The sequence below is a fragment of the Mobula hypostoma genome, chromosome 7 (genome assembly GCF_963921235.1).
Source record: "Mobula hypostoma chromosome 7, sMobHyp1.1, whole genome shotgun sequence".
Taxonomy (NCBI): domain Eukaryota; kingdom Metazoa; phylum Chordata; class Chondrichthyes; order Myliobatiformes; family Myliobatidae; genus Mobula; species Mobula hypostoma.
In genome coordinates, this window is record NC_086103.1 from 169,129,758 (window position 1) to 169,156,231 (window position 26,474).

At 44.2% G+C, this 26,474-nt stretch overlaps 1 protein-coding gene across 5 annotated transcripts in view; it reads left to right on the forward strand.

The window, feature by feature from the left end:
• si:ch211-269e2.1 (cohesin subunit SA-2) overlaps nt 1-26,474 on the forward strand; it is a 158,353-nt gene that overhangs the window by 44,344 nt on the left and 87,535 nt on the right. For all 5 annotated transcript variants that reach the window (XM_063054562.1, XM_063054565.1, XM_063054563.1 and 2 more), the window contains 4 exons: nt 4,547-4,623; nt 13,788-13,859; nt 18,318-18,522; nt 19,989-20,131. In XM_063054562.1, the coding sequence (XP_062910632.1) occupies nt 4,547-4,623; nt 13,788-13,859; nt 18,318-18,522; nt 19,989-20,131 (497 nt within the window). The remainder of the gene's footprint in view (nt 1-4,546; nt 4,624-13,787; nt 13,860-18,317; nt 18,523-19,988; nt 20,132-26,474) is intronic.

A 26,474-nucleotide genomic window follows, 5' to 3' on the forward strand; every position in this document is an offset into this window, starting at 1 on the left:
ATAAACGTTTGGCGAGGCATAATATGATTAGGAATAGTCAGTGTGCCTTATGAGCCTGACTGAATTTTTTGAGGATGTGACTAAACACGTTGATTAAGGTAGAGCAGTAGATGTAGTGTATATGGATTTCAGCAAGGCATTTGATAAGGTACCCCATGCAAGGCTTATTGAGAAAATAAGGAGGCATGGGTTCCAAGGGGACCTTGCTTTGTGGATCCAGAACTGGCTTGCCCACAGAAGGCAAAGAGTGGTTGTAGATGGGTCATATTCTGTATGGAGGTCAGTGACCAGTGGTGTGCCTCAGGGATCTGTTCTGGGACCCCTTCTCTTTGTGATTTTTATAAATGACATGGATGAGGAAGTGGAGGCTTGGGTTAGTAAATTTGCGGATGACACAGAGGTTGGAGGTGTTGTGGTTAGTGTGGAGGGCTGTCAGAGGTTACAGCAGGACATTGATAGGATGCAAAACTGGACTGAGTAGTAGCAGATGGAATTCAACCCAGGTAAGTGTGAAGTGGTTCATTTTGGTAGGTCAAATATGATGGCAGAATATAGTATTAATGGTAAGACTCTTGGCGGCGTGGAGGATCAGAGGGATCTTGGGGTCCAAGTCCATAGGACACTCAAAGCTGCTGTGCAGGTTGACTCTGTGGTTAAGAAAGCATATAGTGCATTGGCCTTCATCAACCGTGGGATTGAGTTTAAGAGCCTAGAGTTAATTTGCAGCTATATAAGACCCTGGTCAGACCGCGCTTGGAGTACTGTGCTCAGTTCTGGTCACCTCACTACAGGAAGGATGTGGAGACTATAGATTGGGTGCAGAGGAGATTTACAGGGATGTTGCCTGGATTGGGGAGCATGCCTTATGAGAATAGGTTGAGTGAACTCAGCCTTTTCTCCTTGGAGCGACGGAGGATGAGAGGTGACCTGATAGAGGTGTACAAGATAATGAGAGGCATTGATTGTATGGATAGGCAGAGGCTTTTCCCCCAGGACTGTAATGGCCAACACAACAGGGCACAGTTTTACGGTGCTTGGAAGTAGGTACAGAGGAGACGTCAGGGGTAAGTTTTTTACGTAGGGAGTGGTGAGTGCGTGGAATGGGCTGCTGGAGGTGGTGATAGGGTCTTTTAAGAGACTCCAGAAAAGGTACATGGAGCTTAGAAAAATAGAGGGCTATGGGTAACCCTAGGTAATTTAAAAATAAGTACATGTTTGGCACAGCATTGTGGGCTGAAGGGCCTGTATTGTGCTGTAGGTTTTCTATGTTTCTGTGTCCTTTTTTCTACCACAGCCTCCAGTGTGTCCAGTTTGACTCTTATAACAGAGCCAGCCTTTCTAATCAGTTTATTGACCCTGTTGGCATAACCCGTAAAGGACTGGTTAGTAAATTGTCCTGTGGTTAGGCTAAGAGTAAATAGGTGGGTTAGTGGGCAGTGCGGCTCGTTAGACTGGAATGGCTTGTTGCGTGCTTTTTTTTCCACACAGGGAACGATATCTCACATGTGGGAGTGATGGTGGAGCCAGTTACGATGGCAACTGCTCTGCCCATGACTGCAGTGTTATGGAGATAGCTCAGTACATCACAGAAACCAGCTTCCCCTCCATGGACTCGGACTATATCTCTCACTTCCTTGGTGAATCAGCCAGCATAATCGAAGTCCCCAGCCACCCTGGACGTTCCCTTTTCACCTCTCTCCCTTCGGGCAGAAGAAACAAAAGCCTGAAATCATATATCACCAATCTCAAGGACAGCTTCTACCCTGCCATTATAAAACTATTAAACGATCCCTAGTATAACACGATGGAGCTCTTGATCACACAACACTCTGTAAGGTTACCCCTCAGTCGCCAGTGCTACAAGGAGGAAAATCCGAGCTTGTCCAACTGCTCCCCATAGCTTACTTCCTTGAGTCCTGGCAATGTCCTTGTTAATCTTTTTTGCACTCTTTCTACTTTAATAACAGCCTTCCTATAGCATAGGAACATAATCCTGGAGTATCCTACTAACGAAAACAGCCTCTTATTGTCTCTGCCATCCAGGCCTTTTAGTGTCTGGTCAGTTTGAATTACATCTTCCCTTGTATTTCTGTACATCCTCATCTTCCCTGGAGTGAAGAAGAATGAGAGGACATTTGATGGAGTTGTACAAAATTATGAGGGGTATAGATGGACAGGCTTTTTCCACTGAGGTTGGGTGAGACTGGAACTGGAGGTCATGCATGGGTTTAGGGTGAAAGGTGAAATGTTCAAGTGGAACATGAGGGGGAACGTCCACTCGAGGCTGATGAGAGTGTGGAATGAACTGCCAGTGGAAGTGGTGGATACGAGTTTGATTTCACCCTTGAAATTTGGACACGTACATGGATGGGAGGGATATGGAGAGTTATAGTCTGGGTGGAGGTCGATGGGACTAGGCAGATTAATAGTTTGGCATGGACTAGATGGGCCGAAGGACCTGGTTCTGTAGTGTTCTATGACTCTACAAGTCTAGAGACATCAAATACTCCTCATACATCAAACCTGTCATTCCCTTGTGATCCTCCTCTAGACACAGTCCAAGACTAGCACAATCTTTCCTTAGGTATAGGACCCAAAATTGCTCACAGAATGATGTTGCCATGTTTGGTTCGAAACAGGGCTCTTCTGTCCAAGAAGATCCGTTTCAAAGGGTCACCTCATCCCAAAACTGGCCATTCTTTTGTTGTTTCCCTTTACCACTGTGGCTGTCTATTCGCCTCTCGCTCACGGCTCTGGAGGAGGGTGTCCGTGTGTGTGGTCTCTCTCTCTCACTCTTGCTCACTGCTCTCAAGGGCAGGCCTCTGTGTTCAAATGACCTCTCTCTCCCTCGATGCTGTCAGAGGATGCTACGGAAGTTCTGGGTCTGTGGTTTGTGGATTGCACTGTGGTTTTCTGGTTGTTTCTTTCTCTGTTGCAACTTTGGGTGACTTTGAATCAGGGCGGCCTGCAGATAATGGACACTGAGCTGAACTGAATATGGATTCTTTTGATTTTGTGTTTTATTTTCTGCGTTCTTGCTCGTACCTGCTGCCGGTTGCGCGATTTATTTTTTGCGTTTAGAAGGTTAATATTTATGTTGCCGTTTGCGTGGTTTGTTTTAGCGCGAGGGGTGGGGTGGGTTGATGTTTTTATTGAACAGGTTCCATGGTTTTCTTTGTTTCATGGGTGTCTGTGTAGAAGATGAATCTCAGGGTTGTATACTGCATAGATACTTTGATAATAAATGTTTTTTGACCTGAACAAAGGTAGAATTAGAGTCTCTGATCCAAAACCTGAAATGTGGCAGCTCTCTGTAGCAAGCATGGTGGGTTACCTGGAGTATTGTGTGCAGTTTTGGTCCCCTAATCTGAGGAAAGACATCCTTGCCATAGAGGGAGTACAAAGAAGGTTCACCAGATTGATTCCTGGGATGGCAGGACTTTCTTATGAAGAAAGACTGGATTGGCTCGGCTTATACTCGCTGGAATTTAGAAGATTGAGGGGGGATCTTATTGAAACGTATAAAATTCTGAAGGGATTGGACAGGCTAGATGCAGGAAGATTGTTCCTGATGTTGGGGAAGTCCAGAACGAGGGGTCACAGTTTGAGGATAAAAGGGATGCCTTTTAGGACCGAGATGAGGAAAAACTTCTTCACACAGAGAGTGGTGAATCTGTGGAATTCTCTGCCACAGGAAACAGTTGAGGCCAGTTCATTGGCTATAGTTAAGAGGGAGTTAGATATGGCCCTTGTGGCTAAAGGGATCAGGGGGTATGGAGAGAAGGCAGGTACAGGGTTCTGAGTTGGATGATCAACCATGATCATACAGAATGGTGGTGCAGGCTTGAACGGCCGAATGGCCTACTCCTGCATCTATTTTCTATGTTTCTATGTTACTCCGTTATAAACACGTGATTCTGACAATGCTGAAAATCCAAAACCACACATACAACATGCTTGGGGAACTCAGCAGGTCAGGCAGCACCTATGGAAAGGAATAAACAGTCGATGGTTTGGCTGAGACCCTTCATGGGAAAGGAAAGGACAAGAAGCCAGAATGAGAAGGTGGGGGAGGGGAAGTAGTACAGGCTAGAAAGTGATAGGTGAAGCCAGCTGAATTGGAGGGTGTGTGGGGGGGAGGAAACAAAGTAAAAAGCTGAGTGGTGATACGTGGAAAGGGTGTAAAAGGTAAAGGGGTGAAGAAGAAGAAATCTGATAGGAGAGGACAGTGGACCGTGGGCGAAAGGGAAGGAGAAAGGACACCAGGAGGAGGTAATAGGCAGGTGAGGAGAAGAGAAGAGGTAAGAGAGGAGGCAGAGTGGTTAATGAAAGAAGAGGAAAGGGAGAGGTGGTAATATTACCGGAAGTTAGAGTACTTGATATTCACCTGTTATTTGGGATTCCTGTCCACTGGTAGGCCTTAGAGTGGGCAATCTATTATTTATATATTCTGCTTTATGAGAGCATTTCTTTTTTTCAAAATGTAATGTATTTCAAGCATGAATATTTTGAAGTAATGTATTTTATTCTAAGTGTTTTTTTTCAGGAATTGTTACAGCCGAAGTTTTTCAAAATATGCACAGTCCTGACATCAGGAGAAAAATGACTGAGGAATTTGATGAGGTGAGATAAGGTTTTTGAGATTGATTTTAAAACCTGGTTTTCATCCTGTGCTGCATATTCAACCCCTCTCCCACACCCACTGTGGACGTGAATGCTGGATAAGCATCAGTTTCGCAGTAGGCAGGATGCGCATGGGGATTGATACTTCGGACAGCCTGCCGGGATGGGTGACACAGCTGACAAAGTTACAACGATGTGTCCCCGGTGCCTTGGAACAAAATGCACCTTGTAGGCGTGGCATAAGAAGTCACTGCGTGACCGTACCATCAGCCGGTGACCCCTCCCGTTGTCACTCCCTTTGCTCCCTCAACTCCATTTTACTGGCCAAAATTCTGACTTCCATTAGCTTCTAAGATTGTACTCACATTAATCTGGAGTATACTCTGTGCCTGAGTGTCCTTAGCCCACTGGAGAGTTAATACTTTATCCACACTGAATGACTCCTTCGAATAGTTTAAACAGTTTGATCAGATCTTCCACATTTAGTGAAAGTATTAGCACAATTGGAACAGCTTCTTCCACTCTGCCATCAGGTTTCTGAATGGACAATGAACCCATGAACACTACCTCACTATTTTTTTTATATACATACATACATATATATCTATATACACAAACATATTATACATACATGTTATAGTTTATAGTTTTATTATGTATTGCAATGAATGTACAGCTGTAGCAAAACAACAAATTTCACAATGTATGCCAGTATATTAAACCTGATTCTGATTCAACACCAGCGATTGATCACTGATTGGGGTTTGATTCCCACTGCCATGTTGTAAGGCAGGGGTCCCCAGCCTTTTGCGCACTGCGGACTGGTTTAATATTGACGATATTCTTGCGGACCGGCCGACCGGGGGTGAGGGGGGGTGGTGTTAAAGTTCAACAGTGCGTGACAGGGAGTGAGGAAAGGTGCAGCTGACTCATATTGTTTCATATCGCCAAATCATATCGTTTCCTCATGGCCCGGTGGTTGGGGACCACTGTTGTAAGGAGTTCATACGTTCTCCCTATGACCACATGGTTTTCCACCAGCTGCTCCTGTTTCCTCTCCCATTCCCATTCCAAAGGCACGCGGTTAGGATTAATAAGTTGAAGGCATACTATGTTGGTGCCGGAACTTGGGAACACTTGCAGCCTGCCCCCAGCACATCACAAACAATGACGCCATAACACATTTCACTGTATGGTTCAATGTGCAACATAAATCTAATCTCTTTTATCTCTCTAGTCATGAGGAGACACTGCCTAGGCAGGACTTGTGTGCTATGAGACATAGAGCAATGTAATTAATAAACTTATGTGTGGTTGAAGAAGAGAAAGGCCATTTCCTTTCAGCAGTGAGGCCCACTCCTGCATATACTAATGTTACTGAACTGCCATTATAGGAAGAATGTGGAAGCTTTGGAGAGGGTGCAGAGGAAATCAGGATGCTGCCTGGGATAAGGCCTTTGACAAGGTCCAACACATGGGGCAGCGTACCAAGTTAAGAGCCCACGGTATTACAGGAAAATTACTGGCATGGTTAGAGCATTGGCTGATTGGTAGGAGGCAGTGATTGGGAATACAAGGATCCTTTTCCGGTTGGCTGCCAGTGACTAGTGGTGTTCCGCAGGTGTCAGTGTTGGGTTGGGACCGATTCTTTTTATGCTGTATATCAATGATTTAGATGATGGAATAGATGGCTTTGATGCCAGGTTTGCAGAAGATATGAAGATTGGTGGAAGGGCAGGTGGTGTTGAAGAAACGGGAAAGCTGCAGAGACTTAGATTAGGAGAATATGCAAGAAAGTGGCAAATGAAATACAATGTTGAAAAATGCATGGCCATGCACTTTGGTAGTAGAAGTAAATGTGTGGACTATTTTCTAAATGCGGAGAAAATCCAAAAATCTGAGATGCAAAGGGATTTAGGAGTCCTTGTGCAGAACACCCTAAAGGTTAACTTGCAAGATGAATTGGTGGTGAGGAAGGCAAATACATTCATTTCAAGAGGTCTAGAATACAAGAGGAGGGATGTGATGCTGAGGTTATATAAGGTATTGGTGAGGCCTCACCTTGAGTGTTGTAAACAGCTTTGGGCTCCTTATCTAAGAAAAGATGTGCTGGCATTGGAGTGCATTCAGAGGAGGTTCACAAGGATGATTCTGGGAATGAAAGTGTTATTATATGAGGAATGTTTGATAGCTCTGGGCCTGTAGTCATTGGAATTTAGAGGGGGGGGGATCAAATTGAAACCTTTCGAATGTTGAAAGGCCTGGAGAGAGTAGATGTAGAAAAAATGTTTCCCATGGTGGGGAGTCTAGGACAAGAGGGCACAGCCTCAGGATAGAGGGGCATCTGTTTAAAATAGATGTGAAGAAATTTCTTTAGCCAGAGGGTGGTGAATTTGTGGAATATGTTACCACAGGCAGCTGTGGAGATCAGGTCATTGGGTATTTAAGGCAGAGATTGACATGTTCTTTATTGGCCATGGCATCAAAGGTTATGGGGAGAAGGCCGGGGAGTGGGGCCGAAGGGGGGAAAAAATAAGTCATGATGAATGGCAGAACAGACTCGATGGGCCAAGTAGCTAAATTCTGCTCCTATGTCTGATGGTTTCATAAGGGAGCATGTCTTACCGTTCCTTTTCTCTTTAAAGTGCAGTTGGATGAGAAATGACTTGCTAGAGGTATATAAGATTACATGAGGCAAAAATAGAGTGGACAGTCAGCGTGTTTTTTTTCTCAGAGTGCTAATACCAGAGGATATCCTTTTAAAGTGAATGGAGAAATGTTTAGGGTAGGTTTTTACACACCTGGATCGCACTGCTGGAGGTGGTCGTAGAGACTGGATGATTAGGGACATTTAAGTGACCCTTAGATTAGCACATAGATGAAAGAAAAATGGAGGGTTATGGGCTACGTTAGAATGGTCGTGGAGTAGGTTCAAAGGTCGGCAGCTTCTACCCCTCTGTCATCCAGTTTCTAAATGGACATTGAATTCATGAACTTTACCTCACTTTTATTATTTCTATTTTAAATTTAACTATTTAATACACATATATATACTTACTGTAATTGATTTATTTATTTTTCCTATATTATAATGGATTGCACTGTACTGCTGCCACTAAGTTAACAAATTTCACGACATATGCCAGTGATATTAAACCTCATTCTGATTTTGACCTTCTCCCTAGTAATGGCAACTTTACACACTTCTGCCCCCCGAACCTCTTGAACTTCCAGCATACCACTAGTGTCTCATGCAAAATATGCATTCATTGTGTCTTTCATTTTCTTGTCCCCCATTACTACCTCTCCAGCATCGTTTTCCAGCCGTTCAATATCCACACTCGTCTCTTTTTTACACTTGATGTATCTAAAGAACTTTTGGTATCCTCTTTAATATTATTGGCTAGATTACTTTTGTATTCCACCTTTTCCTGCTTAATGACTTTTTTTAAGTTGTCTTCTGTTGGTTTTCAAAAGCTTCCCAATCCCCTAACCTCCCACTAATTTTTGTTCTATTATATGCCCTCTCTTTCACTTTTATGTTGGTTTTGACTTCTCCTGTTTGCCACAGTTGTGTCATCTTGCCTTTAAAATACTTATGTATATATCCCGTACCTTTGCATTACTTCCAGGTATCCAGCCGTTGCTGCTCTGCCGTCATCCCTGCCAGTGTTCTTTTCCAATCAATTTTGGCCAGCTCCTCTCTCATGCCTCTGTAATTCCCTTTCCTCCACAAAATTCCATTTACTTCTCAAATTTCAGGGTGAATTTGATCATATTATAATCACTTTCCTGTAAGGGATCTTTTACCTCTCTAATAATTCCAGTTCACTGCACAACGCCCAATCCAGAATAGTTGATTCCCTAGTGGGCTCAACCACAAGCAGCTCTAAAAAGCCATCTCGTAGGCATTCTAGAAATTCCTCCTCTTGGGATCTAGCACCAACCTGATTTTCTCAATCTATCTGCATATTGAAATCCCCCATGACTATTATAAGGTTGCCCTTTTGGCATGCATTTTCTATAGAAACCATAGAAAAACTAGAGCACAGAAACAGGCCTTTTGGCCCTTGGCTGTGCTGAACTATTTTCTACCTAGTCTCACTGACCTGCATACGGACCATATCCCTCCATACACCTCCCAACCACGTATCTGTCCAATTTATTCTTAAACGTTAAAAAAGAACCTGCATTTACCAGCTCGTCTGGCAGCTCATTCCAAACTCCCACCACTCTCTGTGTGAAGAAGCCCCCCCTAATGTTCCCTTTAAACTTTTCCCCCTTCACCCTTAACCCATGTCCTCTGGTTTTTTTTCTCCCCTTGCCTCAGTGGAAAAAGCCTGCTTGTATTCACTCTATCTATTCCCATCATAATTTTATATACCTCTATCAAATCTCCCCTCATTCTTCTACGCTCCAGGGAATAAAGTCCTAACCTATTCAACCTTTCTCTGTAACTGAGTTTCTCAAGTCCCGGCAACATCCTTGTAAACCTTGTCTGCACTGTTTCAACCTTATTTATATCCTTCCTGTAATTTGGTGACCAAAACTGAACACAATACTCCAGATTCGGCCTCACCAATGCCTTGTACAACCTCATCATAACATTCCAGCTCTTATACTCAGTACTCTGATTAATAAAGGCCAATGTACCAAAAGCTGTCTTTACGACCCTATCTACCCGTGACACCACTTTTAGGGAATTTTGTATTTGTATTCCCAGATCCCTCTGTTCTACTGCACACCTCAGTGCCTTACCATTTACCCTGTATGTTCTACGTTGGTTTGTCCTTCCAAAGTGCAATACCTCACACTTGTATGTATTAAACTCCATCTGCCATTTTTCAGCCCATTTTTCCAGCTGGTCCAAGTCCCTCTGCAGGCTCTGAAAACCTTCCTCACTGTTCACTACACCTCCAATCTTTGTATCATCAGCAAATTTGCTGATCCAATTTACCACATTATCATCCAGATCATTGATATAGATGACAAATAACAATGGACCCAGCACTGATCCCTGTGGCACACCACTAGCCACAGGCCTCCACTCTGAGAAGCAATTCTCTACTACCACTCTTCGGCTTCTTCCATTGAGACAATGTGTAATCCAATTTACCACCTCTCCATGTATACCTAGCGACTGAATTTTCCTAACTAACCTCCCATGTGGGACCTTTTCAAAGGCCTTACTGAAGTCCATGCAGACAACATCCACTGCCTTCCCTTCATCCACTTTCCTGGTAACCTCCTCGAAAAACTCCAATAGATTGGTCAAACATGACCTACCACGCACAAAGCCATGTTGACTCTCCCTAATAAGTCCCTGTCTATCCAAATGCTTGTAGATTCTGTCTCTTAGTACTCCCTCCAATAACTTACCCACTACCGATGTTAAACTTACCGGCCTATAATTTCCTGGATTACTTTTTGATCCTTTTTTAAACAACGGAACAACATGAACCACTCTCCAATCCTCCGTCACCTCACCCGTAGACACCGACATTTTAAATATATCTGCCAGGGCCCCTGCAATTTCAACACTAGTCTCCTTCAAGGTCCGAGGGAATACCCTATCAGGTCCTGGGGATTTATCCACTTTAATTTGCCTCAAGATAGCAAGCACCTCCTCCTTTTCAATCTGTACAGTTTCCATGATCTCACTACTTGTTTCCCTTAATTCCATAGACTTCATGCCAGTTTCCTTTGTAAATACAGACGCAAAAAACCCATTTAAGATCTCCCCCATTTCTTTTGGTTCCACACATAGCTGACCACTCTGATCTTCAAGAGGACCAATTTTATCCCTTACAATCCTTTTACTCTTAATATACCTGTAAAAGCTCTTTGGATTATCCTTCACTTTGACTGCCAAGGCAACCTCATGTCTTCTTTTAGCCCTCCTGATTTCTTTCTTAAGTATTTTCTTGCACTTTTTATATTCCTCAAGCACCTTATTTACTCCCTGTTTCCTATACATAGAAACATAGAAACATAGAAAATAGGTGCAGGAGTAGGCCATTCGGCCCTTCGAGCCTGCACCGCCATTTATTATGATCATGGCTGATCATCCAACTCAGAACCCAGCCTTCCCTCCATACCCCCTGACCCCTGTAGCCACAAGGGCCATACATGTCATACAACTCTCTCTTCTTTATCAGAGTTGCAATATCCCTTGAGAACCAAGGTTCCTTATTCCTATTCACTTTGTCTTTAATCCTGACAGGAACATACAAGCTCTGCACTCTCATTCTATCTCCCTGCATTCTATCTCCCTTTGTAATTTGTAGACCACATCTTTACTATTGTTTGGGGGTCTGTATGAAACTCCCATCAGTGTCTTTTTACCCCTGTAGTTCCTTAACTCTCCCCATGATTCAACACCTTCCAACCCTATGTCACCTCCTTCTAATGATTTGATTTCACTTTTTTTTTTATCAACAGAGCCATGCCATCCCCTCTGCCTCCCTTCCTGTCCTTTTGATACAATGTGTATCTTTGGATGTTTAGCATCCAGCTATAATCTTCTTTCAGTGATGCTTACAACATCATACATGCCAATCTGTAACTGTGCTACAAATTCACTGACCTTATTCTGTACCCTGCGCACTTTCAGATATAACACCTTTAATCCTCTATTCGCCCTTTTTGATCTTGTCTGCCTTTTACATTGCAACTCATCCTTTTGACTGCAATTTTGCCCTATCATCAGCCTCTCCTTGCTAGCAGTCTCACTACACGCTGCCTCTGTTTGTAAACTAACTACCTCATCCTCAGCACTATCAGTCCAGTTGCCATCCCCTGCTAAATTAGTTTTAACCCTCCCGAACAACTTTAGCAAACCTGCCCTCAGAGATATTGGACCCTCTCGGGTTCAGGTGTAAACTGTTCCTTTTGTACAGCCATACCTTCCCCAGAAGAGATCCTAATGATCCATAAACCTGAACCCTTGCTCCCTGCACCAGTTCCTCAGCCACGCATTCACCTGCCAATTCATCCTATTCTTACCCTCACTGACACGTGGCACCAGGCAGCAATCCAGAGATTACTGCTCTGTAGGTCCTGTTTTTCAGCGTTCTACCTAGCTTCCTAAAATCTCTCTTTAGCACCTCCTTACCTTTTCTACTGTGTCATTGGTGCCATAGATACCGAGACTTCTGGCTGCTCACCCTTCCCCTTGAGAATGCCATGGACCCGAACCGAGACATCCCTCACCCTGGCACCTGGGAGGCAACATACCATCTGGGTGTCTCTGTCACACCCACATAATCTTGTTCCTGTTCCTCAGGCTAAGGAATCTCCCGTCACCACTGCAATCCTCTTCACCTCTCTGCTCTTCTGAGTAAAGCATCAGACTCAGAGCCAGAGACCCAGTCACTGTGGCTCCCCCGCCCCTCCCCACTGGTAGGTTGTCCCTTCCAACAGTATCTAAAGTGGTATACTTATTATTGAGGGGGACGGCCACAGGGGTACTCTCCACAGGCAGAGCATTTCCCTTTCTTCTCCTGGCAGTCACCCAGTTACCTGTCTCCTGCAACCTAGGGGTGACTACCTCCCTGTTGCTGCTACCTGTCACCTCCTCATTCCCCCATATGAGCTGAAGGTCCCTGAGCTGCAGCTCCAGTTCCCTAGTACTTTCCCTGAGGAGCTGTAGCTCAGTGTACCTGGTGCAGATGTGTTTATCTCCCAGAAATCCCACATTCCACACACGGTACAAAACACTGCCCGTGGAGCCATTCTCACTACGCTATTATGGCCAAGCAGATGAGGAAAGAAAAATTAAGAAGAAAAAAAAAGAAACTTACCGGATACTTTACTTTGCCCAAGTTTGATGAGCCAAAGCTGCTCCAGCCACTGACCCACTCACGGGAATAGCTGCTCTGCTTGCACTTGTGTTATTTTTCTTTGCCCTGTTAGTGAATTCTGCCTGGTGATTGCTCGCAGTCCAACTTTGAGAAACTGCTGCAAAGTTCTGCCTTTCAAATCTTGATTACAGACCTGATTGAAAAGTTAGCTCCCGTCACGTACTCCTGCTCGGTGATTGGTCGCAGTTCAGCTCCCTGCGTTGAAGAGAAAGTGCAGTGCAGGTGGGAGAGGCAAGCTCTTTGACAAGGTAGATCATTAGTGTACAGGAGATCAGTACAAACGTTTGGTAACTGAGACTGTCCTTGAACTTTGAGGTGTGTATTATGGTTTGTAACTCCAAAACATAAAACTACTTGCCAGAAAAAGACAGGAGAATTGTGCCTTAGTTTCATTTTTACTTTAAGCGAGGCACGCACGTGTGATGTAGTGGTGTGATGACGTATGGCAGTCATGTAATATTCCATAAAACCCATAATGAATTACTTAAGCAAACAAAGAATACTTAATCAAACAATATTACTCAAATGTTATTGAAATATTGAATGCACAACAGTATGTATTCTCAAGTTTCTGTATCTTCTGTTCAGGGGGTGGTGGAGGGGGGGAAGAGAATGACCAGGGTGGAAGGTGTTCTTGATTTAGTTGCGAGGCAGCGGGAAGTGGCAATGGAATCAACTGAGTGAAGGCTGGTTTGCATGGTGGACTGGGTTGTGTCCTGCAATTTTTTTGCGATCTTGGAGAGAGCAGTTGCCATGCCTGCATGTGATGCATCTGGATGGGATACTTTTCATGATGTATCTATGATTAATAATTAAACTGATCAATTTATTGCTAGAAATATGCAAATTGTTTCCACAAGCGATTCTGAAATGCTGGAAATCCAGAGCAACACACACAAAATGCTGGAGGAACTCAGCAGGCCAGGCAGCATCTATGGAAAAGGGTACAGTCGACATTTCGGGCCGAAACCCTTCATCAGGACTCTCTTGTTTGTGGGAACACCCACACATTTGCTGGAGGAACTCAGCAGGGTGGGCTGTCCTGATGAAGAACATCAGCCCGAAATGTCGACTGTTTATTCCCCTCCATAGATGCTGACTGAGTTCCTCCAGCTTTTTTAGTGTGTTGCACAGCAAATCATTTTAATGTGTCTAAGAATTTGGAACCTATATTCTTCAGTTAAATCAATTATAAACCCCTAAAAAATTAATATGAAGAACCTTATATTGCAAATAGACTCAAGAAAAAAATGACATTGCAATGTTTTTGAAATTTGAGGTAACTTTTATTTTTTTCTATAGGAGACTGGCTTACAGTACAAGAAGTTCATGGTGTATCCCTGGATCCTGAATGTAACATGGCCACTTGAACTGGTATTGTGTCAATGTCTGAATTTTACCTTCTCTGTCACTCTTCAGCACAAGTTACTATTTCTACCATGGAGATTTTAATTCCCTTGAGCGAAGTGATCATATTTGAACTTTAAGCAAAAGATGCCCAGCAGGTCATGCAACACCTGCGGAGAGGAAAATTGAGTTAACATTTTGGCACAGCACGTCATCGAGCCATACGGCATGGAAACATGCCCCTGAGCCCATTGCCAGCCATACTACTCATCTGAGATCTTGCTATTTTTTAGTTTTTGACCCATATCCCTCTAAACCAGAGGTTACCAACTTGTTTATAACATGGACCCCTACCATTAACTGAGGGGTCCATAGACCCCAGATTAGGAACCTGTGCTCTAAATCTTTCCTACCCATATGATGAGCTTTTCTCTGAGCCAGAAGAGTCTGTTTTAAAGAAAAACATAGTTAGCCCATTGCTAGAATTTTGGATCCAGTTTTTTTGATCACCTGGCGTTAGGAAGGAAATGAAGGTCATTGAAGGAGTACAGATTCCTACAGCCTTTTATTGGCTTTCCTCTATCATGTTCTGTTTAAGACCAGAGAAAATAAGAGGTCGGACACTGGATACATCCTTTAAATTTGAAGAAATCTGGTGACCTTTTATTCAATATTTTCATATAATCTGATTTTTGTACTGATTCTCTTCCAGCTATTTTTTCAGAACCTTGGATTTGATCAGAGTCTCTCTTTTCTTGGCTTTTCTCTCAGGATAGACTGCCCAGTCCTTTTTTTCCCTTCTGTTTAGAATAGTTTTTTTTTCTTTTTTATATATAAAAATTTCTAATAGTCCTTCCCTTCTTCATAATTTGGTAAGAGGAGAATGAATTACATTTTTTTCTGTATTATACATTCTATATCAAATTTATACTTTGTAGATCAACACTATGTGTGATTCTGATATTGTTTATTTTACCTTCTGTATGTACTGTTATTGGCATATATACCAGAGATATTCTCCTCCTGTTTGTATATACACTTTTTTTAAAAAATCATTAAAAAGATTGGAAAAAGAAAAGAAAAAGAAAGATGGAGTACAGAAAAAACCATAAGACATAGGCGGGGAGTTAGGCTGTTGAGTCCATCAAGTCTGCTCTGTTAATCCGTCATGGCTCATTTATTATCCCTCTCAATCTCATTCTCACGTCTTCTCCCCTCAGCCTTTGATGTCCTTACTGATCAAGAATCTATCAACCTCCGTTCTAAATATACCAAATGACTTGGTCCCCTCAGCTGTTTGTAGCAATGAATTCAACAGATTCACCACCCTCTGGCTAAAGAAATTCCTCCTCATCTCTGTTCTAAAGGGACATCCCTCTATTCTAAGGCTGCTCCCCCGGTCCTGGACTTTCCCACTAGGAAACATCCTCTCCACATCCCTCTATCCAGGCCTTTCAATATTCAATTGGTTTCAAGGAGATACCCCTCATTCTTCTAAACTCCAGTGAGAACCATCCCAGAGCCATCAAATGATCCTCATAGGCGAACGCTTTCATTCCTGGTCACAGGGATGAAGGGTAACGTTATCCAGGGGTTTTCCTTTGTGGAAGGAAGATGAAGAGAAGGTTTGGGGAGTTGTGCCAAAGTGTGTCCAGAACTGGTGGGATGAATAGTCAGAGGAAGGATTCTATGCAATTAGTGCTGAGGCCCTCTCTTGTTTGAGGCCGACCATGGATGTTATGTCCCAGCCGTCTACGTGATACACAAGCCAGGGCAGTACAGTATAGAGAGCTGTTCCCCATGTAGCAAGCTCCCCCTCTCCACATTGCTGATGAGTCCAATGGAACGGCAGAGACCGATGCAGTTGGCATCAGTGGCATCACAGGAGTTGCCAGTCAAAGCGGAACTCAACGCAGGACTGCCTTTGGGACTCCAGCCCTGGTCTACTCCTAAAGCCTTCCCCCACGAGCGGGTATAGCTGCAAGGCAGCGGAGGTTTGAGGTCAGAGTTTTCTTTCTCATACATGAGTTGCCAACCACAGCTGACGAGCCCCACCTGCCCGAAGTGACAGGTTTTAAGGCGCCTTTTCCTCTTCCCCTGCCAGCAGAAACAAAGCCACTGGGCTTAGTAGCTAAACCACACATGAAGGCCAGGGGCTGGGCTTGGTTGTCAGAGGCTATTTGACACGCATGCCTTTGGGGAGCATTTAATGGGAAGAGCGAGCTTATCCCCACTACCCTCCCCAATTTAAGGAGCTAGTGTAGGATTAGGTTAAATGGGTGCTTGATGGTTGATGTGGACCAGGTGGGCTCTTTCTATGCTATATGCTACATTTGGCTGTGGAAGCCAATTCATTGGGCATATTTAACGTGGAGGTTGATAGTTTCCTGATTAGTAAGAATGTCAAAGGTTATGGGGAGGATGCAGGAAAATGAGGTTGAGAGAGAAAATAAATGAGCCTGATGGAATGGCAGAACAGACTCAATGGACTGAATGGCCTAATTCAGCTCCCATGTCTTTTGGTCTTCCTGCCTCTGTCTGCAAGGAGTGTGTACGTTCTCTCTGTGCCCTCATGCGTTTCCTCCAGGTGCTCGGGTTTCCTCCGGGTGCTCTGGTTTCCTCCCACAGTCCAAAGACGTACGGGTTCATAGGTTAATTGGTCATTGTGAATTGTCCTGTGATTAGGCTCGGGTTAAATTGGGTGGGTGGTACGGCTTGGCGGTCTGTTCTGTGCTGTATCTCAATAAGTTGAAAAATAGATATAACTGAGTGACTTTAAAGTGTTCCATTAGCATGTGTTTCAGGAAGCAGGGAATCAAGTTTAATGTAACACACACACAAAATGTTAGAGGAACTCAGCAGGTCAGGCAGTATCTATGGAAAGGAATAAACAGTCAACGGTTTGAGCTGTGTCTTTCATCATGATCAAATTTAATCAAATTTGAAATTTAATACACTTTAAACAAATTTAATAAATCAGGACCAAATCAAATTTAATAAATCGGGCAAAAGGTACAAAATGGGGCATGAGTATAAACTTAGGGAGTGGTTTCGATCTTCTAGTTCTATTTGCATGAGTTAGGGGAGTGGATGGGCACTCTCGAGAGAAAATCACAGGGTTGAACGGGAAGAGTAGGAGAATATGACCAACATGATTGCTTTAACAGGAGCCAGAACAGATATGCTGGGCTGAATGTCTCCTGCTGAGCTGCAGCGTATCTGTGATCCTAATTCTATGAAATTGTAATTCTGACGGGTTTTAATGGAGCAGAGATGCAGAGAAGGAGGCGAGGAGAACAAATACAAGGGAAGGGCTGTGATGGGGCGGAAAGCAGGCATGACCAAATCGTCAAGGGGATGCTGGTACAAGGTGAAAGTGGACTGTAATGAGACAAGTATAGAAACAAAAGGTGGGTCTAGAGGAGGTGTGAATGGTGAAAGCTAGAATCAATAGAAACAGCCACTATCTGATAAATTTGTTTATAGAAACGTAGAACAATGGTGGACCGAATGTCCTGTTTTGTGCCATTCAGTCTTTGCTAGCTCCTGTCCATCCTTTCCTCTAGTTCTGCGAATTATTCATCCTCAATTATGCCTATGCAATTCTCTTTGGAAGGCCCTTGTTGATTTGGTTCCCACCATTATTTCATGTGATGAGATCCAGATGCAATCTGCTCTCTAACTAAAATATTACTTCTTGTGCTCCCCTCCCTTGTGTCCTTTGTCCAAATCCTAAATCTGTGTTATCTGATATCTTGAGCTGTTTGTTACTGGAACTTTTTCTTTTAACCACGTTCCTAACAATCATTTCTTGTGAAGTCCAGTACCCTTCAACCTTACTCCCTCCCGTGAGAACAAGCCTACCTAGGGTCATTGAGTCATAGAGCACTATAGACCTGAAACAGGCCCTTCAGCCCAGCTAGTCCATGCTGAACTATTATTTTGGCTAGTCCCATTGAACTGCACCTGGAGCATAGCCCTCCATACCCCTCGCAATCATGCTCTTTCCAAACTTCTCTTAAAATGTTGGAAATCAAAGCCAACCCACCATTTTCCCTTGCCAGCTTGTTCCACACTCTCACCACCCTTTGAGTGAAGAATTTCCTCCCCATTCCCCTCATGAACATTTCATCATTCACCCTTACTTCATGACCTAGTCTCACCCAAGCTCAGTGGAAAAAGCCTGCTTGAATTAACCCTGTCTATATCACTCATAATTTTATATACCTTTATGAAATCTCCCTTCATCCTCCTACACTCCAGGGAATAAATTCCTAACCTGTTCAATCTTCCCCTATAACTCAAGCCCTCAAGTCTTGGCTACATCCTTGTAATTTTTCTCCGTGCTCTTTCAATCTTACTGATATCTTTCAGTAGCTTCTCAATAGCTGAAGGGATACCTTCTCCACTGCATTCTTGCTGTAGAGATCCCTGTTCACCCTCTGCACCAGTTGATCCTTGCCTTATCTCCTGTTTTCTCCACAGGACAGTGGGGATTACCCCCTGACAATGTCAGGACCCTACTGGAAGAAGTTCAAGTCCAACTTCTGTGAATTTCTCTCTGTGTTGATTCAGCACTGTCAGTACACCATCATACACGACGAGTACCTGATGGATACAGTGATCTCGCTTCTAACCGGCCTCTCAGACTCCCAGGTGCGGGCATTCCGACACACCAGTACACTTGCAGGTGAGAGAATTTCATTTTGCCATGACACCAGGCAGCCCCCTGAGACAAAACAGAAGGAGGTGACAGATGGACTTCAGAAACCGTCTATGGCAAAGATCTTCCCCAGATCCCTTTGGATTTCCACGTGTTTGTAGGATCTCCTGAGGAATCCGGCAGGATACAGTGTCACTGAGATGGGGTAGAGTAAGTTTGCTGTAGGGTTCAAAGTATGTAAAAGGATCTTTAAATTATTTAGAATCTAAATAATTTTTAATTTTTAGATTCTAAAGGGCATTAATACCCAATAAGGTAGCAACTGAGTGTATGTAGATGTTGCATTTTTGCTATATTTTATTGTTCTTATGATGTGGTATTCCTAGTTGCGCTGAGAAGGTGGGCTAATTTTCTAACGCAAACACGAAGGAATCTGCAGATGCTGCAGATGATCCTGACGAAGGGTCTCGGCCCGAAATGTCGACTGTACCTCTTCCTAGAGATGCTGCCTGGCCTGCTGCGTTCACCAGCAATTTTTATGTGTGGGCTAATTTGCTGATCTGCTGATGAATTAGTGAGAGGGCATAGTGTCCACAATCCTGTACAGAACATTATATGTTAATGATCTGGATTGCAGAATTGATGGGCTTTGCAGCCAAGTTCGTAGGCGATACAAAGATACAGCAAGTGGAGGGGTAGGTAGTGTTGAGGAAGCAGAGAGTCTGCAGAAAGATGGACAGATTAGGAGAAAGGGCGAAGAAGGAGCAGATGGAATGTTGTGTTGGGAAGTGCTGTGGTCATGCACTTGGGTAGAAGGAATGAAGGTGTAGACTATTTTCTGAATGGGGAGCAAATTGAGAAATCAGAGGTGCAAAGGGACTTGGGGGTCCTTGTGCAGGATTCCCTGAAGGTTAACTCGCAGGTTCAGTTGGTGGTAAGGAAGGCAAATGCAACTTTAGCATTCATTTCCAGACGACTAGAATATAAAATCAATGGTGTAATACTGAGACTTCATAACTCGTTGGTCAAAGCATATTTGCAGTGTTGTGAGCAGTTTTGGGCCTCTTATCTAAGAAAGGATGTGCTAGTGTTGGAGAAGATCCAGAGAAGATTTGTGAGAACAATCCCAGGAATGAAAAGGAATACGAAGAGCATTTGATGGCTTTCGGCCTGTACTCACTGGGGTTTAGAAGAACGAGGGGGATCTCATTGATCCCGATCGAGTATTGGAAATCTGAGGGGGAGTGGATGTGAAGAGGATGTTTTCAATAGTGGGAGAGTTTAGGGCCAGAGTTTACAGCCTCAGAATACAAGGATGTGACCTAGTGCCTGTGTTATACATTAAGTGTGCACTTTGCTATTCCTTGGTAGCTTCACCCTGAAACCCTGAGACCTTTTTATCACAGTGACAAAATCTGGCCATCACGTATTTGATGTCGTGCCTGCATTTGCCAAGCCTTTCCTTAAACCAGGGTATTTCCCTTTCCCTCAAGCTATGAAACTAATGACGGCTTTAATCCACGTGTCTCTGAGTCTGCGGATACAGTTGCACAACACGCAACGACAGTGTGAAGTGGAGAAGATGAACAGAAGGCCAAACCGGGGACTAGAAACATTCTTGCAGAAAAAGGATGAGGTGAGTAGATTTCTTATCTCCCATTTTCCTTGTGGAAATTTAGATTGAGGCCACCTCTAGGTTTTAAATAAATTCTTGACATAAAGTGCAGGTTCCACCGAGATGGCTGACCCCTGACTTCGTTATAAGGGGGTACAGAATTGTGCCCTGGTAGTTGATCAGTACCAAATCTGAGGCTACTACTCTGCTGTTGGAATGCAACTTCCCTCCTGTGTGGAGCAGTCAACGTAAGCCATCACATTAGTCGCCAACATAGGAAAACACAGCGATAAAAAAGAGCACCATGGACCAGGTTTTGATCCTGTGAGTACACCTATGGGCTGGGCTCCACAAATAAAAAGAAAAAAAAACAAAAAAAAAAAGGGGGAATAGAAGGTGTTTCGGGCTGGGTCCAAGTATTTCTGAACGTGGAAAGATGATGTTGATGCAACTCTTGGATCCTGCTTGAAGACCTGAGGGCTACTCTGTACCTAATTCATAAGATGTCTGAGAGTCCCCTGACAGTAGTCGTTCTCCCATGGTAATGCTTGGTGGGTGTGATCCCAGTCCTGAACTTCAGTATAAGGTGGTAGTGTGATCACTCGAGTCGAGTATGATGTTCTCCAAAGTGGTTGTTTATTGGTGGGTCTTCAGGTGGCTGCAGAGGCTGATCTGGGATCCACGTATTCTGCTCCTAATGGACAAGGCTTGTGCATGACTTTGTTCAATGTCAGGGAAACCACCACACGGTCCTTCACAGATCAGGGTGAAGGTCCAGTGGCGTGGACTGCAAGATGACAGGGGGCCCTTCACTACTGTAGCCTTCCTCCACTTCCACGGCCATTCTGATGTGTCATCATCTTCCAGTTCCATTGCTGAGGTCTGGGTTGGATTGAGGTCTTGACCTTACCACTATAGGTGGCCTTACCAACTAAGTACCAGATGCCTAAACTCCAGCCGGATTCGCTCTCAGGATCTCACACGTCTCCACATCACGACAAGGTGACAATTGTTGGAGAAGTCAGTTTAAAGATAAAAGTAGATGCACCAGAGACCACAGCTGCTAGAATATGGAACAACTAACAACCAACTGGAGGAACTTGGCGTATTGAGCAGCATCTCTGTGATGAAGGAAATCGTCAACATTTTGAGCCAAGGTCCTGTATCAGGAGAGGGGAGGGAGCCAGCACAAAGAGGAGAGGGGGAGCAGTGAAGCAGGAGTTATTGGGTGATTAGTGGACTGACAGAGGTGAAGCATGATGGGTGGAATGATGCAAGTAGTGGTGGTGCTGGGAGACCGAGGTAGGCAGATGATGGGAGAAGGTAGGCAATGAAAAGGACAGGCACATGGTGCCAGATGGATGGGAGGACAGTGAGCGTTAAGACAGCTGGAAGGGTGTTAAATGGGAAAACAAAGGACAGAGTTATTATTTTTTGTGCGTGTATGGGGCAGTATGTTGATGCAGATATTGGAGTTTATACAACACTGTGTAAAACTCTTATGCACATATATAAAGCTAGGGTGCCTATGAGTTTTGCACAGTACTGTATTTTTCAACGTGGCGCGGAGAGCAGGCTTGTAAATCTGGCGGGAGCAAAGGCTTTTTGGGAATGGTGAGGGTAGAGCGACATGGGAGGGATTTGGGACATGTGGCAGAGAAGGAGTGCTAGAGGCGGGTGTAGCATGGGTGCAGACACACCCAGCACCAAGACACCAGGCAAGGTCATTTGATTCCAGACAACTGGTTTATTGATCATTACTGAATGTCTCTCTGGTGCTTCTCACTTCGTGCCCTTTTCCCAACCAAGATTCCCATCTCCCTGTCTCTTGTCTCCTTCCCATTCTCAGTCCACAATGGAGACCCATATCAAAATCAGGTTTACCTGGGCGGACCCGAGAGTGGAGGTTCCCGGGTTCGAAACCAGTCTGGTTCGCTCCTGAGTACACTTTCCATCCGTGCCGGGGTTAAGTGTCGAGATCGCAACTCGACCTCGTAAAATAAAGGGAAAATACTGCGAAAATGTCTGTGAGAGAGTGGCTCGCCACACAGTCTCTCTCTCTCGCTCCGCGCCTTGTAAAAGCCACGAAAAAGACATCATTGTGGATGGACGCACGCACACGCAGACGCATTAGCACATACTCGCATGCATGCAGGCACACGCCAAAAAAAAAATCAGGTTTACCATCACTTGCATGTGTCATGAAATTTGTCTTTGCAGCAGTAGCAATACAGTGTAATACATAAAGTTACTACAGTACTGTGTAAATGTCTTAGGCACCCTACTGTATATGAGCCGAAGATGTTTGCATAGGAGCTTAACATCAAAGGATATACTTTGTATCAAAAGGGCAGGCAGTAAGGCAAAGGTGCTGCTGTGTCTCTGTTGGTAAGAGATGGAATTACATCTTTAATAAGCAGAGACGTAGGGACAGAGAACGTTGAGTCTTTGTGGGTGGAGTTAAGAAATTGCAAGGTTAAAAAAAAAATTATGGGAATCACATATAAGCCTCCAAATTGTGACCAAGATGTGGGGTTGAGATTGCAAAGGGAGGTGGAAAGGGCATGTAATAAGGGTATTGATACAATTGTAATGGGGGACTTCAGTATGCAAGGGGATTGAGAAGATCAGGTTGGTGTCGGATTGCAAGAGAGGGAATTTGTTTAATGACTACAAGACGGCTTTTTAGAGCACCCTGCGCATGAGCCTACTTGGGGAAAGGCTATCTTAGATTGGGTGTTGTGTAATAACCCAGATCTTATTAGGGAGCTTAACGTAAAGGAATCCTTAGGAGGCAGTGATCATAATATGATTGAATTCACACCGCAATATGAGAGGGAGAAGCACAAGTCACATGTATCAGTATCGCAGTGGAATAAAGGGAATTACAGAGGCATGAGAGAGGAGCTTGCCCAGGTGGATTGGAGGAGGATACTGGTGGGGATCATGGCAGAACAGACATGGCTGAAGTTTCTGGGAATAGTTCACAAGGTGCAGGATGGGTATATCCCACAGAGGAAGAAGTTCTCAAGTGGCAGGTGTAGTGCGAGGCAAACTCAAAGGTCTTAAGGTGGATATGTCACCTGGGCCAGATGGACTACATCCCAGAGTCCTGAGAGTGGTTGCTGAAGAGATAATGGATGCATTGGTCATAATCTTTCAAGAATCATTTGATTCTAGCATGGTCCCAGAGGATTGGAAGATTGCGAATGTCACTCCACTCTTTAAGAAGGAAGGAAGGCAAAAGAAAGGAACTTATAGACCAGTTAGCCTAACCTCAGTGGTTGGGGTCTATTATGAAGGATAAGGTTCTGGGGAACTTGGAGACTAATGATAAAATAAGTCAAAGTCAGCATGGTTAAGTAAAGGGAAATCTTGCCTGACAAACCTGTTAGAGTTCTTTGAGGAAGTAACAAGCAGGGTGGACAAAGAAATGGCAGAGGATGCCATTTACTTGGATTTTCAGAAGGCATTTGATAAGGTGCCACACATGAGGCTGCTTAACAAGATAAAATCCTATGGTGTTACAGGAAAGATATTGGCATGGATAGCAGAATGGCTGACAGGCAGGATGCGGCGAGTGGGAAGAAAAGGGCCTTCTCTGGTTGGCTGCTGGTGACTAGTGTTGTTCCTCAGTGGTCAGTATTGGTACTGCTGCTTTTCACAGTGTTTGTCAGTGATTTATATAATGGAATTGATGGTTTTGTGGTAAAGTTTGCGGATGATACGAAGATAGGTGGAGGGGGAGGTAGTGCTGAGGAAGCAATGCAATTGCAGCAGGACTGAGACAAATTGGAAGAATGGGCAAAAAATTGGCAGATGAAATACAGTGTTGGGAAATGTATGATAATGCATTTTGGTAAAAGGAACAATAGTGCAGACTATTATCTAAATGGGGACAGGGTTCAAACATAAGAGGTGCAGAGGGACTTGGGAGTCCTCGTGCAAGACTCCCAGAAGATTAATTTACAGGTTGAGTCTGATAAAGACAGCAAATGCAATGTTGGCATTTATTTCGGGAATAGAATATAAAAACAAGGAACTAATGGTGAGCCTTTTAAGTCTCTAGTTAGGCCACACTTGGAGTATTGTCAACAGTTTTTGGCTCCATATGTCAGAAAGGATGTGTTGTCATTGGAGAGAGTCCAGAGCAGCTTCTCGAGGGTGATTCTGGGAATGAAGGGGTTAATCTATGAGGACCATTAGGCAGCTTTGGGCCTGTACTCACTGGAATTCAGAAGAACGTGGGGGATCTCATTGTAACCTGCCGAATGTTGAAAGGACTAGATAGGGTGGATGTGGAGAGGATGTTTCCTATGGTGGAGGTATCCAGAACTAGAGGGCACAGCCTCAAAATTGAGGGCAACTCTTTAGAACAGAGGTAAGGAGGAATTATTTTTAGCCAAAGAGTAGTAAATCTGTGGAATGCTCTGCCACAGACTGTGGTGGAGGTGAAGTCCATGCGTATATTGAAGGCAGAAGTTGATAGTTTTCTGATCGATCAGGGCATCAAAGGACATGGCGAGAAGGCAGGTGTATGGGGTTGAGTGGGATCCGGGATCAGCCATGATGGAATGGTGGAGCAGACTCGATGGGCTGAATGATTTAATTCTGCTCCTTTGTCTTATGGTCTTAAAGTATAAACCTGGCTCACCTGGCTTCACCTATCACCTGCAAGCTTACATTCCTTCCTCATCTTCCATTTTCTTATTCTGGCTTCTTCCCCGTTCCTTTCCGGTCCTGTTGAAGGGTCTTGGCCCAATGAGGGTCTGTATGTTTGTGATCTTCTGCTGCAGTACCCCATCCATTTCAAGGTTCAATGTGTCATGTGTTCAGAGGTGCTCTTCTGCACACCACTGTTGTAGCGCGTCACCTTCCTGTTGGCTTGAGCCACTCGGCTGTTCTCTGACCATTCTCATTAATAGGGTATTTTTGCCGACAGTATACTGCTCACTTTTGCTCTTTGCACATTTCTCTGTAAAATTCCAGGAGATCAACAGTTTCTGGGATACTCAAACCATCATGTCTGACACCAACAATCATTTCGTGGTCAAAGTCACTTAAATCATATCTTTTCCCCATTCAAATGATCGATCTGAACAACAACTGAACCTCTTGACCATGTCTGCGTGCTTTTATGCATTGAGTTGCTGCCACCTGATTGGCTGATTAGATTTTTACATTAACGAACAGGTGTATCTAATAAAATGGTCAACGAGTGTAAAGTATGTCTCTCTGGACCTATGCAGTTTACCCACTCTCAGATAAATTTGCCCCAACCCTCTGTGAGAATAAGCTGCAACAGGTCAAGAAGAAAATGGACTCTGTCAACATCCCAACTGGGGAAGTACAGTGAATGCTGTCTTACCCCAGCACCCACATCCACAGAATGTATGTAAATTTAGTGAGGCCATCTGGTTGGTGGCAGGCAGCATTTGACGTGATCCCTTCTCAGATTGGATGATCCCTTGGCAAAGTTCAGTGCTGTTTACGTCTCTACAGAATGTGGATGTCACGAGTATGGCTGGCACTCAGTGTCTTGTGAGAGTTAGGAGTCAACACTAAACCAGAGATTCTGCAGATGCTGGAAAGCTTGAGCAACACGTACAAAATGCTGGAGGAACTCAGCAGGTCAGGCAGCATCTGTAGAGGGGGGAAACAGTCAATGTTTTGGGCTGGGATCCTTCATCGGGACTGAAAAGGAAGGGGGCAGAAGCCAGAATAAGAAGGTCAGGGTAAGGAAAAATACTAGCTGGCAAGTGATACGTGAAATCAGGTGAGAGGGATGGTGACTAGGTGAGCGAGGGGGTTTGAAGTAAAAAGCTGGGAGGTGATAGATAAAAAAGTCTGAAGAAGAAAGAATCTAATAGCAGAGGACAGTGGACCATGGGAAAAAAAGGAGGAGGGGTGTTTCTGGGAGGTGATAGGCAGATGAGGAGAAGGAGAGAGAGGGGAACCAGAATGGGGAATGGAAAAAGATAGAAGGACGGATGGGGGAGTATTGGTATTGGTATTCACAGGCTCACTTCACTTCTTTACCGTCTGTCTCATTTGTTCATGAGACATGGACATTATTGGCCCTTGAACTGAGTTCCTGGCCAACACGTTTCAAAGGCCAGAAATAGTCAACAACATCAGTGGGTCTGGAGTCACATGATGGCCAGACCAGAAAAAGATGGGGGTCTCATCCCCCGAGCAACAGTAGGAAAGTTGATGAGTTTTTGTTAAAATGAGACAATTTTACGGTTGCCATGACTGATAGTGGCTTTCTTCTTACTCCACTTTTAGTTAGTTGTATTTGAATTTCCCGGTTGTGGGATTTGGAAGAACGTAATAATCCAATCCTTTGGATACTCTAGGAGCA